Raw genomic sequence first — 14,912 nt, forward strand, 5'->3', positions numbered from 1 at the left:
AATAAATATTTTGACCGTAAATAATGACTCACGCATTGTTCGGTGGGTGGTGTTGAAGTGTTTGTCAATGAAGTTGACTTTCTTCTTTTGGTTTTTTTCTCAACAGTGGACTTCAACCTATTTGTGCGTGGACGTCCTTTTCGCTTAACAGTTGCAGGACTGTGTACAAGGACATCAGATGTTCCAACTGGAGTAAGTGGTATTGACGTGCATGCACCATTATCGTATCTTAGTTGGCCTGCATCACTGATGATGTTATTTGTCATGGAAGAACTGAATCCAAATTTTGTACCCAAACAATTAAGTTCTTTTTCCAATTCAGTACTAGTTTCCTCAGACTCACATGCAACTTCAGCAATTTCATAAAAACGTTTGCACAACAGTTTGTATCTTTGCATCCGTGGTTCATTTGTCGAATTACTATACGATGCTGTTATTAGTGTGTGTCTTCTTCGAATGTTTTTGCTCCAGCGCCTCAAAATGTATTGTGAGGGAACACTGTAAACATCTTCTTGGCCAAATACCAACAGGGAATGGCGACATATAATTCCTCTAAACTCAAAGAGGTGGCAAGAGCAAGTGGTTGTCTGTGTGATGGGATCAAATTGAACTTTGTAAAATTTATCCGGTACACGATTACCCTCCCACATTCGTTCCTCTTTTACAGTGTAAGTGTTCCACAAGTCCTCCTTTAAGGTGTCTTTGATGAAACAATTCATCCTTGAACGGAATTCTGTTTGGACCTCCTCAAACTTTGCATGTGTGTATTCCACTTGAAATTGTCTCTCAATTGGTGACTGAGAACCACATGCAATAGTGGTGTTCATGGAGGAGAAGTCGGCTTCTATTTCCTTCTGCGCCTTTACCCTAAGTGCATTGTCGTATTGGACCACAAACTGTTGAAGTGTTGTTGTAGAATTGATAAATCCATCAAAAAAGGCATTCATTCCCTCACTTCTCTGAGTCGTAGACATGCCTGCCCAAAAATCTTTTTTCAAGTAACACGGGACCCATTTATGTCTCTCTTCGTACAAATTACATAGCCATTCATTTTCCTCCAATCCATGTTTGGTAAGTAGTTCCTTCCAACCATTTTCAAATTCTGTTGGACAAACACAATCATATATAAGCGCATGTAGTTCGGTTTTGATAACGGGATTATTTCTATACCCGTGCAATTTTTCAGGCAACTTCTTAAGGATGTGCCATAAACACCACCTGTGCCTCGTATGAGGAAACACTTGTTCAATAGCGTTGGTCATTGCTCTGCATTGGTCAGTAATAATACCTTGAGGAGTCTTATTACGCATGCATCTTAGCCAACATTGGAACAACCAGACAAATGAGACAGTGTCTTCTGAAGACAACAATCCACAGCCAAGTAAAATCGAGTGTCCATGATGGTTAACTCCAACAAAAGGCGCAAATGGCATGTCGTACTTATTTGTTAAGTAAGTGGTGTCAAAGGAAACAACATCACCGAATTCTTCACATGCAGCACGACTTCTTGCATCAGCCCAAAACACACTACAGATTTTATTCCCTTCATCCAGAGCAATGTCATAGAAGAACTCGTTATTTCTATCTTTCATTGACGAAAAGTGTCGTAGGAGTGCCTGACCATCACCATCCTTACATAAAGATCTTCTGTGTTGGCCAATGTAGTTTCGAGCGTCCCGCTCCACAAAGTCCATGTTTTCATATCCCCCCGCATCGTTCACAATGCTAAGGAAACTCTTATTTAACCTAACTCCAGCATCGTGGTTGACCTGCAACGTGTGTTTTGCATGCATGCTTAACTTTCTATTGGCTGCAAATAGTTTGGAGTTATTTGGACAAAGATCATGGTTGTGGTCCAGAACAACGGTCCTTATAAACCACTTGTCCTCCTTCTTTGCAATGGTTATCCCAGCAGGACATTGGTTAATTTGACTTGGAAGTGTTTTTACCACTGGTTTGACCGAAGACACATATTTTCCCTCCCTTGAACAAACTATTCTGAGGTAGTAGACGTTGTTGTCTTTATCTTTTTTAGAAGTTCTAGTCCGCACGGCAAACCCACGTCTAATGGCGTAGTTTGTGTAAAAAGTTTTTGCTTCAACCATTGAGTCAAAACACATATGCACTATTGGGTCAATCTCCATTAAACTTTCATTGGGCTCATCAACATTGTCATTATAGTCATTCCCTTGATCCCCATCCATTGTGTGCGTTGACATTAAACCCACCTTTAGACATAAAGCAAATTATATTCACTCATCACACTTACCACTATGACCACTGGCAACTACAAAAATAATGAAAATAAAATCTTTTTCGAAGAACTTATTAAAACGTACCCTGGTGAAAAATGGTGTGCCCTTTAATGAAGCTCAGGGGTCCTAACCAACCTCATCTTCTACATTTAAGTCCACCATAAATGATCCTTATGTGCTTCTCACCAACCCTCCGAACTTCGTTTTGGCCCTTCTCTTTAATGAACACCCGGGTAAGTTGTTTGGAAGTGCTTGGTCAATGGAAATAAGTGTGAACGTTGGATTCTAACGTTGGTTGTTGACGCAGCTGTGTATTCCCGCCAAAAGGTCATATTTTTGCCTTGTCATACACGTATTTGGTTATCCTGTGAAAGCATGCATTGATGGTTGTCAGCATAAAGTTTCTCTCTCCTAACCCCCAATCAATGCTTTTCACTTTTAAAGGCTACCCATCAAGTCAGACTATCTCCCCACAATTAATGTAACTTGATTTGAATAAGTTAAGTTAATGGAAATAGATATAATATTAATATTTTTTTGGTTTCATTGATTTCATATTATTTCATCGTTCACGTACTTGTATTTCAAATTCGGGGAGAAACCAATTCTGTAGGCTTGAATCAGGTGACAGTAACCCGTTTACCATTATTTAGTTGTGAGTGACTTCTTTAATCATCCCACTGATGTATATTCCTTAACCTACAATTTTTATGTCCACAGGAAATTTCTGCATAATCATGGATGCATGGGAAGACCTTGTTTATGATGATGATGTCCTTGAATCGTTTTTGAAAAAATGCGATGCTTCCGCAACGCTTATTCCTGGTCCTGCAGGTAACATCCAAGTAGCTTTCATGAATAGAACGGGAACAGAACAACCGAAATCGACACAAGAATTTGCTCGTGATGTTGCTGACGCAACCTATGAACGAGATTTCAAGTCCAATGCTTGGAAATGGGCACAGATGTTTATTGAACACCACGGTACACTGAATCTCATACACGCTTCCAAGAACATTATTACCTTCAATACTTGTAATTTGTTTTCATATTTTGTTATCATAGGTCTCGTAAAGGATGGAAAATTCGAGAACGTTAACTCCCTCCAAGAGGCAAAATCAGCTGAGGTCCTTCCATTGGTGGTTTGCATATTGAAAGAGTGCAAGCCCAATGGGTTGGGAGATATGCAGTTGACTCTTAAGGACCCAACTGCCACGATGAAGGCTTCCTTGCACAAGAAAGCTCTTGAAGATCCTGAAATTGCAGAAAATATCGCAGTTGGTTCCGTTATCATACTCAATCTTGTAAGCCATCTAATTTGTACTTAACTACCATAATTATTTTATTGGTATTTAAGTGTTCTTCTTCTTACAAATTCTGTTTGTACATTTAGGTCCACCCCTTCACTCCATTTAGGCAAAACCACTACCTCAATATTACGCATCGCTCTATAGTGAAGGTATTTCCAGCTTAAGTTTCTCCTCCTACAATTGACCTTGTTAAGGAGACACCAAAACCTGTCATTCGACTTCCTATGTGGGCAGAGAAGGAACTCAATGTGGATGACATCCTCCGCAAATTTGTCCGTCCATCTGACCAACCATCAACGTCCAATCAAGCAGACAACCAATAGTGGGTTTAGGATAACTGTAATTTTATATGAACACCATTTCATGGATGACTGTAATATTTGAAACGTACAATGTATCATTTTGTTGTGTATGTTGTGTAACTGAATCTCTATTAATGGTGTGTTATAATGAATTTATTTATGTCATACAAAATGGTGCCTAAAAGTCAGTTTTTCATCCAATGGTGACCCCTGTTCATCTGACTGAGTACCTGTGTCATACTTTATGTACAAATTGGATTTTTCTCTCGGGTAATCGTTTACAGGGGTGCTGTAAACGATTACCATAGCCTTTTTTCAGCACTCTCACTCATTCCTTGCATAGCTTGCTCCTCCAACTCATGAGGGGTCACCCCACACTCCTTGGCCTCACATCACATCACCATCCACCCTCTCCCACCACTGGAACACCTGCACAAGCCTCAGACAGGTGCAGATTACCATAAAAGTCACTTTTTTGTCCAATGGTGATCTCTGTTCATCTGACTGAGTACCTGTGTTGGACTTTCTGTACAAATTCCCAATTTCTCTCGGGTAATCGTTTACAGGGGTACTCTAAACGATTACCAGCCCCTTTTTTCAGCAGTCTCACTCATTCCTTGCAAAGCTTGCTCCTCCAACTCATGAGGGGTCTCCCCACCCTCCTTGGCCTCACATCACATCACCATCCACCCTCTCCCACCACTGGAACACCTGCACAAGCCTCAAACAGGTGCAGATTACCATAAAAGTCACTTTTTTGTCCAATGGTGACCTGTGTTCACCTGACTGAGTACCTGTGTTGGTTGGACTTTCTGTACAAATTCCCAATTTCTCTCGGGTAATCGTTTACAGGGGTCCTGTAAACGATTACCAGCCCCTTTTTTCAGCAGTCTCACTCATTCCTTGCAAAGCTTGCTCCTCCAACTCATGAGGGGTCACCCCACACTCCTTGGCCTCACATCACATCACCATCCACCCTCTCCCACCACTCGAACACCTACACAAGCCTCACACAGGTGCAGATTACCATAAAAGTCACTTTTTTGTCCAATGGTGACCTGTGTTCACCTGACTGAGTACCTATGTTGGACTTTCTGTACAAATTCCCAATTTCTCTCGGGTAATCGTTTACAGGGGTCCTGTAAACGATTACCAGCCCCTTTTTTCAGCAGTCTCACTCATTCCTTGCAAAGCTTGCTCCTCCAACTCATGAGGGGTCTCCCCACCCTCCTTGGCATCACATCACATCACCATCCACCCTCTCCCACCACTGGAACACCTGCACAAGCCTCAGACAGGTGCAGATTACCATAAAAGTCACTTTTTTGTCCAATGGTGACCTGTGTTGACCTGACTGAGTACCTGTGTTGGACTTTCTGTACAAATTGGCAATTTCTCTCGGGTAATCGTTTACAGGGGTGCTGTAAACGATTACCAGAGCCTTTTTTCAGCAGTCTCACTCATTCCTTGCACAGGATGCTCCTCCAACTCATGAGGGGTCTCCCCACCCTCCTTGGACTCACATCACATCACCACCCACCCTCTCCCACCACTGCAACACCTGCACCAGCCTCAGACAGGTCCAGAAGTGCCTAAAAGTCACTTTTTTGTCCAATGGTGATCTCTGTTCATCTGACTGAGTACCTGTGTTGGACTTTCTGTACAAATTGGCAATTCCTCTCGGGTAATCGTTTACAGGGGTCCTGTAAATGATTACCAGCCCCTTTTTTCAGCAGTCTCACTCATTCCTTGCACAGCTTGCTCCTCCAACTCATGAGGGGTCTCCCCACCCTCCTTGGCCTCATATCACATCACCAGCCACCCTCTCCCACCACTGCAACACCTGCACAAGCCTCAGACAGGTGCAGATTACCATAAAAGTCACTTTTTTGTCCAATGGTGACCTGTGTTTATCTGACTGAGTACCTGTGTTGGACTTTCTGTACAAATTCCCAATTTCTCTCGGGTAATCGTTTACAGGGGTCCTGTAAATGATTACCAAAGCCTTTTTTCAGCAGTCTCACTCATTCCTTGCACAGGTTGCTCCTCCAACTCATGAGGGGTCTTCCCACCCTCCTTGGACTCACATCACATCACCACCCACCCTCTCCCACTACTGCAACACCTGCACCAGCCTCAGACAGGTCCAGAAGTGCCTAAAAGTCACTTTTTTGTCCAATGGTGATCTCTGTTCATCTAACTGAGTACCTGTGTTGGACTTTCTGTACAAATTGGCAATTCCTCTCGGGTAATCGTTTACAGGGGTCCTGTAAACGATTACCAGCCCCTTTTTTCAGCAGTCTCACTCATTCCTTGCACAGCTTGCTCCTCCAACTCATGAGGGGTCTCCCCACCCTCCTTGGCCTTACATCACATCACCAGCCACCCTCTCCCACCAGTGCAACACCTGCACAAGCCTCAGACAGGTGCAGATTACCATAAAAGTCACTTTTTTGTCCAATGGTGACCTGTGTTCACCTGACTGAGTACCTATGTTGGACTTTCTGTACAAATTCCCAATTTCTCTCGGGTAATCGTTTACAGGGGTGCTGTAAACGATTACCAGAGCCTTTTTTCAGCACTCTCACTCATTCCTTGCACAGGTTGCTCCACCAACTCATGAGGGGTCTCCCCACCCTCCTTGGACTCACATCACATCACCACCCACCCTCTCCCACCACTGCAACACCTGCACCAGCCTCAGACAGGTCCAGAAGTGCCTAAAAGTCACTTTTTTGTCCAATGGTGACCTCTGTTCATCTGACTGAGTACCTGTGTTGGACTTTCTGTACAAATTGGCAATTTCTCTCGGGTAATCGTTTACAGGGGTGCTGTAAACGATTACCAGAGCCTTTTTTCAGCAGTCTCACTCATTCCTTGCACAGGTTGCTCATCCAACTCATGAGGGGTCTCCCCACCAATCAATATTTAGCATAGACCACAACATAGTTATAAAAAATTCAGTCAAGCCAAACAACAAGAAACTCTTGTATGACCAAACAACATTTCCACAAGTTTATACAAGTGCAAGTTTTCATGTTCATGTAAATTACAAAAGTTTAAAAACTAACATATAGCTCTTGCAGCTTCCTTTCGAGCTCGGTCTAAAGAATTATCAACGGACATAAAACTGATTAATATTGTCAACTATTATGCAGTTACAGTAGCATTGTGCATGCTCTACCAAGCTGTAAAATAAACAGATTGAAAGTACAAAGTCGGTATTATATATCCATAATAATAGGATTTTGTTGTACATCACCGGATTACAAGATGGTTTTTGTTAGGTAATACATATTGAATCACTCAGGATAACTGTTCTGCTTTTTTCTTTCAAGTGTCTTAATTATTCTGTGTTGAAGGTGAACTGTTAGATACAATAGTAACGAGTAACTTTATAATTGCCAATAGTCGAATATTGCATTTTCACTTTTAATTACAGAAACACCAGCTTTGCAACTACTTAATGATGAAGCTATTCTTAGGAAACATCCTAGGAATTTCTTCTTGCCTCAGGTTCGTGTATATTTCAATTCCTAAGGTCAAAAGGCTAGTTATTTCAATTCCTAAGGTCAAAAGGCTAGTTACTAAAAATTAGGTCTTGTGTTGTTAGGGGTTGGAAGGTATACGAGACAGAAGAAAAAAGTATGAGTGTCAAAACCATGATTGACGTGGTAGTAATTGTCGTGATATATTTTTAGGATGTTTTTATATTTGATAGGCTATACTTATGCAACAGTTATGTTCTGCATTTATTAGGTTTATTTATGTATGATTGATCCCGTAATCATAGGGATCTGTTTCTTAGAATTAATAGTCTACATTTCCTAAAATATGCAGCTAACCCATGTATATTTATAGAGGTGAATAACCTCATAATGAGAATAAGAAAGAAATAATATTCCTTCTAAATCTGAGATGGTATCAGAACTCCCGATCCCTGGGAGTCTCTCACCGTGCCGCTAAACCGCAGCTGCAGCCTTCATTGTTGCACGATCTGTAACCTAAAATCGCAGCCTTTATTGTTGCGCCCCGGAGCTAGCCTTCATTGCAGCATAACTCCTTCCACCATTTCTCCTTGTTATGGCTGAAGTAGTGAATCAGGAAACTGGGGACAATCCCCAAACCACTGGAGAAATGTAGAATATTCATTCCACTTATAGGTTAAATGGGAAGAACTATCTCAAATGGTCTCAAATCATTAAGACCATCTTGAAAGGTAAAGGGAAGATCAGTCACCTGACTGGTGATGCACCAGATGAGACTGATCCCAAATTCAAATCATGGGATGAAGAAGACTCCATGATCATGGAGTGGCTATGGAATTCAATGGTCCCAGAAATCAGTGATACCTGTATGTTTCTGAAATCAGCCAAGGAAATTTGGGAGGCAGCTGAACAAACTTACTCTAAGGCCAATGATGCTGCTCAAATTTATGATGTAAAAGTGAAGATTGTGGCTGCCAAACAGGGAAATAAATCAGTCATAGAATATGCCAATCAACTCAAGTCTCTATGGATGGAACTGGATCACTATCGAGTTATAAAAGCAAAATGCTCAGAAGACTCAACAATTCTAAAGGAGTATATTGAACAAGATAGGGTCTATGATTTTTTGGTAGGCCTAAACCCTGAATATGACCAAGTTCGAATCCAAATCCTGGGAAAAGAAAAAGTTCCAGGGCTTAATGAAGTGGTGGCCATTATCCAGAGTGAAGAAAGTAGGAGAGGGCTGATGCTGGAAACCTCAACCCCTGAAAATTTTGCAATGATAGTAGAAGGAGGAACAATCATGATTGCCAACCAGAGAAAAAACTGGGTTCCGAATATGGAGAAGAAACATGAAGAGGTTTGGTGTACTCATTGTAATAAGCCACGCCACACAAGGGAAAAATGTTGGAAATTATACGGAAAACCCCCAAGCCAAGAATGGGGGATGAAAGATAGAAAGATCTTAAGCAAAGAATGGGGATCGAAAGGAGAAAACCCAAGCCGAGAATGGAGGCCAAAAAACCCAAGCCGAGAATGGGGGCAAAAAGGAAGCGTATACAAAAAAGGAGGGCAAGGGCAAGCATACATTGCTAATGGTCCAAGTGAAGAATCTGTAAAGTTGAATCATGAAGAGATAGAACGGGTAAGAGCAATTCTTAGTAAATTGGAGAAGCCCACCAGTACAGGTACGTGTACATTGACATACTCTGGTAAGTTTCCGTTTCTGTTTGGGCTCAATGTTTCAGATACACCACTTACACATTACTGGATATTAGACTCTGGAGCCACTGACCATATGACCCCCTTACCCAAATACTTTTCCACGTATTCCCCATGTCCTAGCAACAAGAAAATTTCTACCGCAGATGGAACCCTTATAACTGCAGCCGGACAAGGAGAGGTCCAAATAAGCCCATCCATGACCTTAAAAAATGTCCTTCATGTCCCTAAACTATCCACCAACTTGATTTCCATACAAAAACTTACCAAAGATCTTTCATGTAATGTTGTCTTTTACAGCAACGCTTGTATCTTGCAGGACAAGAACTCGGGGAGGATGATTGGACATGCTAGAGAATGGAATGGCCTATACTACATGGAGAACCCTAATCTGCCTACCAAGAGTCTTATATCTACATCCATCATGACCAATAAAGAGAAAGCTCAACTTCATCATTACCGGCTAGGACATCCGTCATTCCGTGTTATAAAAGTGTTGTTTCCTTCCCTGTTTAAAAATTTAAATGTGGAGAGTCTCCATTGTGAGGTGTGTGAGTTTGCAAAACACAAGCGTGTACCTTTTCCCATTAGCAATAAGATGAGTTCTCTCCCATTTTCTCTTGTTCACACTGATGTATGGGGTCCTGCCCATGTTCCTAATATCTCAGGTGCTAAATGGTTTTTAACATTCATTGATGATTGTACCCAGGTGACTTGGGTGTTTTTATTGAAACAAAAATCTGAAGTTAGCTGTATGTTTATCCAATTTGTCTCAATGATTAAAAATCAATTTGGGGTCAGTATCAAAAGAATTAGGTCTGACAATGCCAAGGACTACTTTAACCTTGTTCTAAACTCCTTTTGCCAAGGGGAAGGGATAATCCATGAGTCCTCATGTGTAAACACACCTCAACAGAATGGGATTGCAGAAAGGAAAAATGAGCACCTATTCGATCAAACTAGAGCTCTACTTTTTCAAAACCATGTTCCTAAGAGATTTTGGGGGGAAGCCCTTCTTACTGCCACCTATCTAATTAATAGGCTACCCACTAAAATTTTAAACTCTAAAAGTCCCATGGAAGTTCTATCCTCGTTCTACCCACCACACTTAGACCCTACAAATAACCTTCAACCTAGAATATTTGGGTGTGTATCCTTTGTGCATATTCATAGTAATGAAAGGGGAAAGTTGGATCTTAGGGCTGTCAAGTGTGTCTTCTTAGGGTACTCTACCACACAAAAAGGGTACAAATGTTTTCAACCCCTCTCAAAAAAATTCTATGTGTCAAGAGATGTCACATTCAATAAACAAGAAAGCTACTTTAAACAACCTCATCTTCAAGGGGAGAATGTAAGAAAGGAAGATGAGACTCTCATGTTCCCAAATATGACGTTTGGACCTGAAATTGGTTAGATATATTATATCTTTTATCTTTTAGTTAGTTTGTTATTATTTCTCATTTGTATTTTGGGCTTAGCCCATATTTCTTCTATTATAAATAGAGAACCCTATGTGTGTTAACACAAGGGAGATTAATCTAATATATAGTTTTTTACTATATTCAACATGGTATCAGAGCAGGTTCTCTGATCCTCTTCTAGTGGTTCTCTGATCATCTTCAGTCGGCAGCCCATTTTCTCTTCTTCTCAGTGCAGCCAGTCGCCTCTGTCGTCGACCATCGCCGCTTTCCGCTGCCGTCGCTGCTATCGCTGTCGCCGCCACTTTTCGCGGCCAGCCACCGTCGCAACTGCCGGCCACCACCGTAGTTTTAGCCGGTGACCTGCAGATCTGGACCGTCTCTTCGAGCGACGGCCAACCACGCCGGTTTCGAGAGCCAGTTCTTAGTCACGCGCCGCCACGCAGCACTTCTTTCAGGCCAGTCCGTCGTCGGTCGCCGTCACAGTTTCGACCAGTGACCAGCAGATCTGAAGCATCTCCTCGAGCGACGGCCAACCCCGACGGAGACAAGACCAGACTCCTCTTCACGCGCCTCCACGCGCCTCCTCTTTCCGTCAGATCTCGGGCGCGTGTTCTGCACGTGCCGCCTTCCCGATGTCGGAGTTTCACCGCGACACCTCCATAGCTCTCGCCGGACCTCCCTCTCTCTAATCAGACCTCAGAGCAGCCATTGCTGCCATCTTCGTCTGTCTTCGTAACCGCCGTTGATGGTCTAAGCACCGTTTTCCGTTGTACAGGCACTGTTTGTCGCTGTCCAGCCACTGTTTGCCGCCGTCCGCGCCGTCTGCCGCTGTCCGCACCGTCTTCCGCTGTCCTGGCGCCGTCTTCCGCTGTCCGGCGCCGTTTGTCGCTGTCCGGCGCCGTTCGGCGCTGTTTGCCGCTGTTTGGCACTTTTTGCCGCTGTTCGGCACTGTTTGCCGCTGTTTAGCACCGTATGTCGTTGTCCAGGCACCGTATGCTTCCAACAACTGTAGGCCCCCATCACCTCGTCAATTAGTGATGGCAGTCCCTGTAGTTTTGTCGCTTCCAGCCACTACAGGCCTCATCAGTCAGTGATTGCAATTTAGTCCCTACAGTTTTATAGCAGTCAACCGCCGCTGCAACAACTACCGTCTCAGACAGACGCAACTGTGTCAGTTCTTCTTGGGCTAGAGTTTAGCCCGATCTTCTTGTGATACACTGCTAAGTATCACCACTTGGGAGTTGTCCAGCAAAGAATTTTGGACCTCCAATCTTTGGATCTTTGATGACTTTATTTCAGCATTATAGCTTAGTATTTTGTTTCTGTTTTAGTGGTCCAGCAACTGTGATATTCCACATTTCCGTCGTTCACACTAAGGGGGAGTACGTTTCCAAGACACTACAAGTCACATATATATGGGTGTAGTCCCTGCAGTTTTGTAGATTTCAGCTACTACTGTTGATCCCGTCACCCAGCCATCATTGATGAGGATTTAGTGTAGTCCCTGCAGTTTTGTAGCTCTTAGCTTTTAGCTACCACTGTTGATCCCGTCACTCATCCATCATTGATTGGAAATCAGTCCTTGCAGTTTGTCATTGTCCACCACGGCTTTCCTTCATCCACTTTTGAAGTTGAAGTTTCACAAGCTACTGTTAGTCCATCTATGTTTGCCTCACACTCTTGAAGACAAATCATCTAGTTCAACACTGAGTTCATCTATTCCAAGCTTAGTTCATACAATTTGTATGCTCCAGCTTGAGGGGGAGTGTTAGATATATTATATCTTTTATCTTTTAGTTAGTTTGTTATTATTTCTCATTTGTATTGTTAGAATAATTATTAAGTCTACCTATGATTAGTAGAGCAGGGCCTAAAAGTAGGTAGTTGTGTGTTGGGTTATCTATAATGATTGTTCCTAGCAGTCTAGGACAATCTCTTCATCTTTCATCTATCTATTGTATCATATTTTTATCTATATAAATAATAGAACTGAGAAGGGTCTTTCAAGCCCTTTAGAACTATTTTTTACTGTTTTAGATCTCAAGTTGGTATCAGAGCAGGTTCATCCTGCTCTGGTTTCTGTCCTGGGTTGTCCACCAGCACTATCACTGTTGTTTGCATCTGTCCGGTGCCGTTCGCCGTTGTCCGCGGCTGTCTCGCCACTAATTGCAGCTGTCAACTGCAGTTTGAAGTTCTTCAACTTGGTTGTCCACCATCTCGCTGCTGTCCGCTGCTGTCCACCACCGTTCGCCGCCATCCGTCGCCGTCCGCCGCCGTTCACCGCTGTCTGCCGCCGACCGCCGTCACTGTTCCGTCAGGCGACCACTGAATCTGGTTCGCCTCTTCACGCGACAGCCAACCCCACCGGTGGGTTCGCCTGATTCTCCTCCACGATCCGCCACGCGCCGCCTCTTTGTGCGCTGCGAACAGGCGCGTGTTGTCCACGCGCCGCCCTCTGCTCACCGAAAAGTCGCCGCGCCACCTCCATAGCTGTCGCCCTCTGCTCCTCTGTCCGTTCTGCCCCTCAAAATTCTACTTTGGTGTGTCCAGAAGCTCCCCTTTAAGAAAACCCTAAGGAACCCTTTAGGGTTTTCTGGTTCTTCACGGTATTTCTGGTTTTTCTGGTTCCTTTTCCTGTTTTTTATCAAAGAATGGCGTCTGGAAGTGCTCTTTCTTTCTCTGGAAGTCCCTCAATCACTTCCGAAAAGCTAAATGGAAAGAATTATCTGTGTTGGTCTGCTGCTGTGGAAATGTGGTTCCTTGGTCAAGGACATTATGACCACCTTGAGCAGGATGGGAGCCAAGTTCCTTCTGACAAAGCTGAAAAATGGAAACAAGCTGATTTCCAATTGTATGCCCTATTGTGGCAATCTGTGGAACCACGGCTTTTGATATCTCTGAGAGCGTTCAAGACATGTTACACTTTTTGGAAGAAAGCTCAAAGCATTTATGCTAATGATATTCAACGTCTCTATGATACCGCAAACAAGCTCGCCTGTCTCAAAATGACAGACCATGATATGGTCTCCTTCATGACTGAAGCCCAAGCAGCTGTGGAAGAATTGAGAATGTTCTTGGAAGTGGAATCTTCAGAAGATATCAAAAAGAAGCTTGACAAGTATTATATGGTGATGATCCTCCGTGCTTTGCATCCAGATTTGAATCACATCAGAGATCAACTTCTCACAAGTCATGAGGTCCCCTCCTTGGAAGCCTTGACCACACGTCTTCTTCGTGTTCCGGTGTCTCAGTCTCAGGAAGCTCATGAAACAATGGAACCATCTCTCATGGTTGCCACGCGAGGAAGAGGAGGACGTGGCACTAGAGGAGGAGGACGTGGAGGTCGAGGACGTCCACAGCTTGCATTTCTCAATCCATGGAAGGTCTAAATTCATGGGTAATTGACTCGGGTGCTTCTGATCACATTTCTGGTAATACCTCATTGTTCTCAACCCTTTCCCTCCAAGAAAAACCCCATTTCATTACCCTTGCAAATGGCTCTAAAACTTGTTCAAAGGGAGTCGGTCAAGTCTCCCTGTCTCCCTCTCTAACTCTGAAATCTGTTCTTTTTGTCCCTCACTGTCCATTCAATTTAATTTCCCTAAGTCAGTTAACCAAAATGTTACCTTGTTCCATAACTTTCGATTCAAAATCTTTTGTTATACAGGAGCGTGGCTCGGGGAGACAGATTGGAGAAGGATATGAAGCTGGAGGTTTATACCATTTTGGATCTCGTCCACGGGTATCTTGTGTTGCAGCTCTTCCCCCTAAAGTGTTACATGATCGGTTTGGCCATCCTCACTTGTCAAAGTTAAAAAAGATGTGTCCTGAACTTAGTGGTCTTCAGACTTTGGAATGTGAGTCATGTCAACTAGGAAAACATGTTAGATCTGTCTTTCCTAAACGGTCTCAATCAATGTGTACTTCTAGTTTCTCTATTATTCATTCTGATGTCTGGGGACCTAGTCGCGTCTCTTCTTTTGGTTTTAGGTATTTTGTTACTTTTATTGATGAGTATTCTAGATGTACTTGGGTTTATCTAATGAAAGATCGCTCTGAATTGTTACCCATTTTCACATCTTTTTTGAATGAAATCAAGAACCAATTTGGTCACGTAATTAAAGTCTTAAGAAGTGATAATGCTAAAGAGTATTTCTCATCAACTTTTTCTTCACTTCTTAGCTCCCATGGTATTTTGCATCAGTCCACTTGTCCTCATACACCCCAGCAAAATGGTATAGCCGAAAGAAAAAATAGACACTTGGTTGAAACGGCTCGTACCCTTTTGCTTGGTGCTAATATTCATGTTCATCATTGGGGGGATGCCATCTTAACTGCATGTTTTCTTATTAATAGGATGCCTTCCTCCTCTCTCAATAATAACGTCCCTTTCTCCATTCTCTTTCCCAATGAT

At 42.9% G+C, this 14,912-nt stretch overlaps 2 protein-coding genes across 10 annotated transcripts in view; one reads left to right on the forward strand and one right to left on the reverse strand.

Moving 5' to 3' along the window:
* The window catches only part of LOC108343820 (protein sym-1), a 55,274-nt gene that overhangs the window by 26,580 nt on the left and 13,782 nt on the right, over positions 1-14,912 (reverse strand). The window contains exon 1 of one of the 9 annotated variants that reach the window (XM_052867036.1): positions 33-4,546. The exons of 7 other annotated variants lie outside the window; for them this stretch is intronic. In XM_052867036.1, the coding sequence (XP_052722996.1) occupies positions 33-2,219 (2,187 nt within the window). In that variant the 5' untranslated portion in view covers positions 2,220-4,546. Of the gene's footprint in view, positions 1-32; positions 4,547-6,811; positions 7,056-14,912 lie in introns of those variants that run through there. One more of the 9 variants, XM_052867037.1, reaches the window with a different exon arrangement.
* Positions 12,931-14,674, forward strand: LOC128193497 (uncharacterized). Its single transcript, XM_052867043.1, has 2 exons — positions 12,931-13,929; positions 14,166-14,674. The coding sequence occupies exon 1, from the start codon at positions 13,150-13,152 to the stop codon at positions 13,885-13,887; it is 738 nt and encodes a 245-aa protein (XP_052723003.1). The 5' UTR covers positions 12,931-13,149; the 3' UTR covers positions 13,888-13,929; positions 14,166-14,674.

The sequence above is a fragment of the Vigna angularis genome, chromosome 8 (assembly GCF_016808095.1).
Source record: "Vigna angularis cultivar LongXiaoDou No.4 chromosome 8, ASM1680809v1, whole genome shotgun sequence".
Lineage (NCBI taxonomy): Eukaryota > Viridiplantae > Streptophyta > Magnoliopsida > Fabales > Fabaceae > Vigna > Vigna angularis.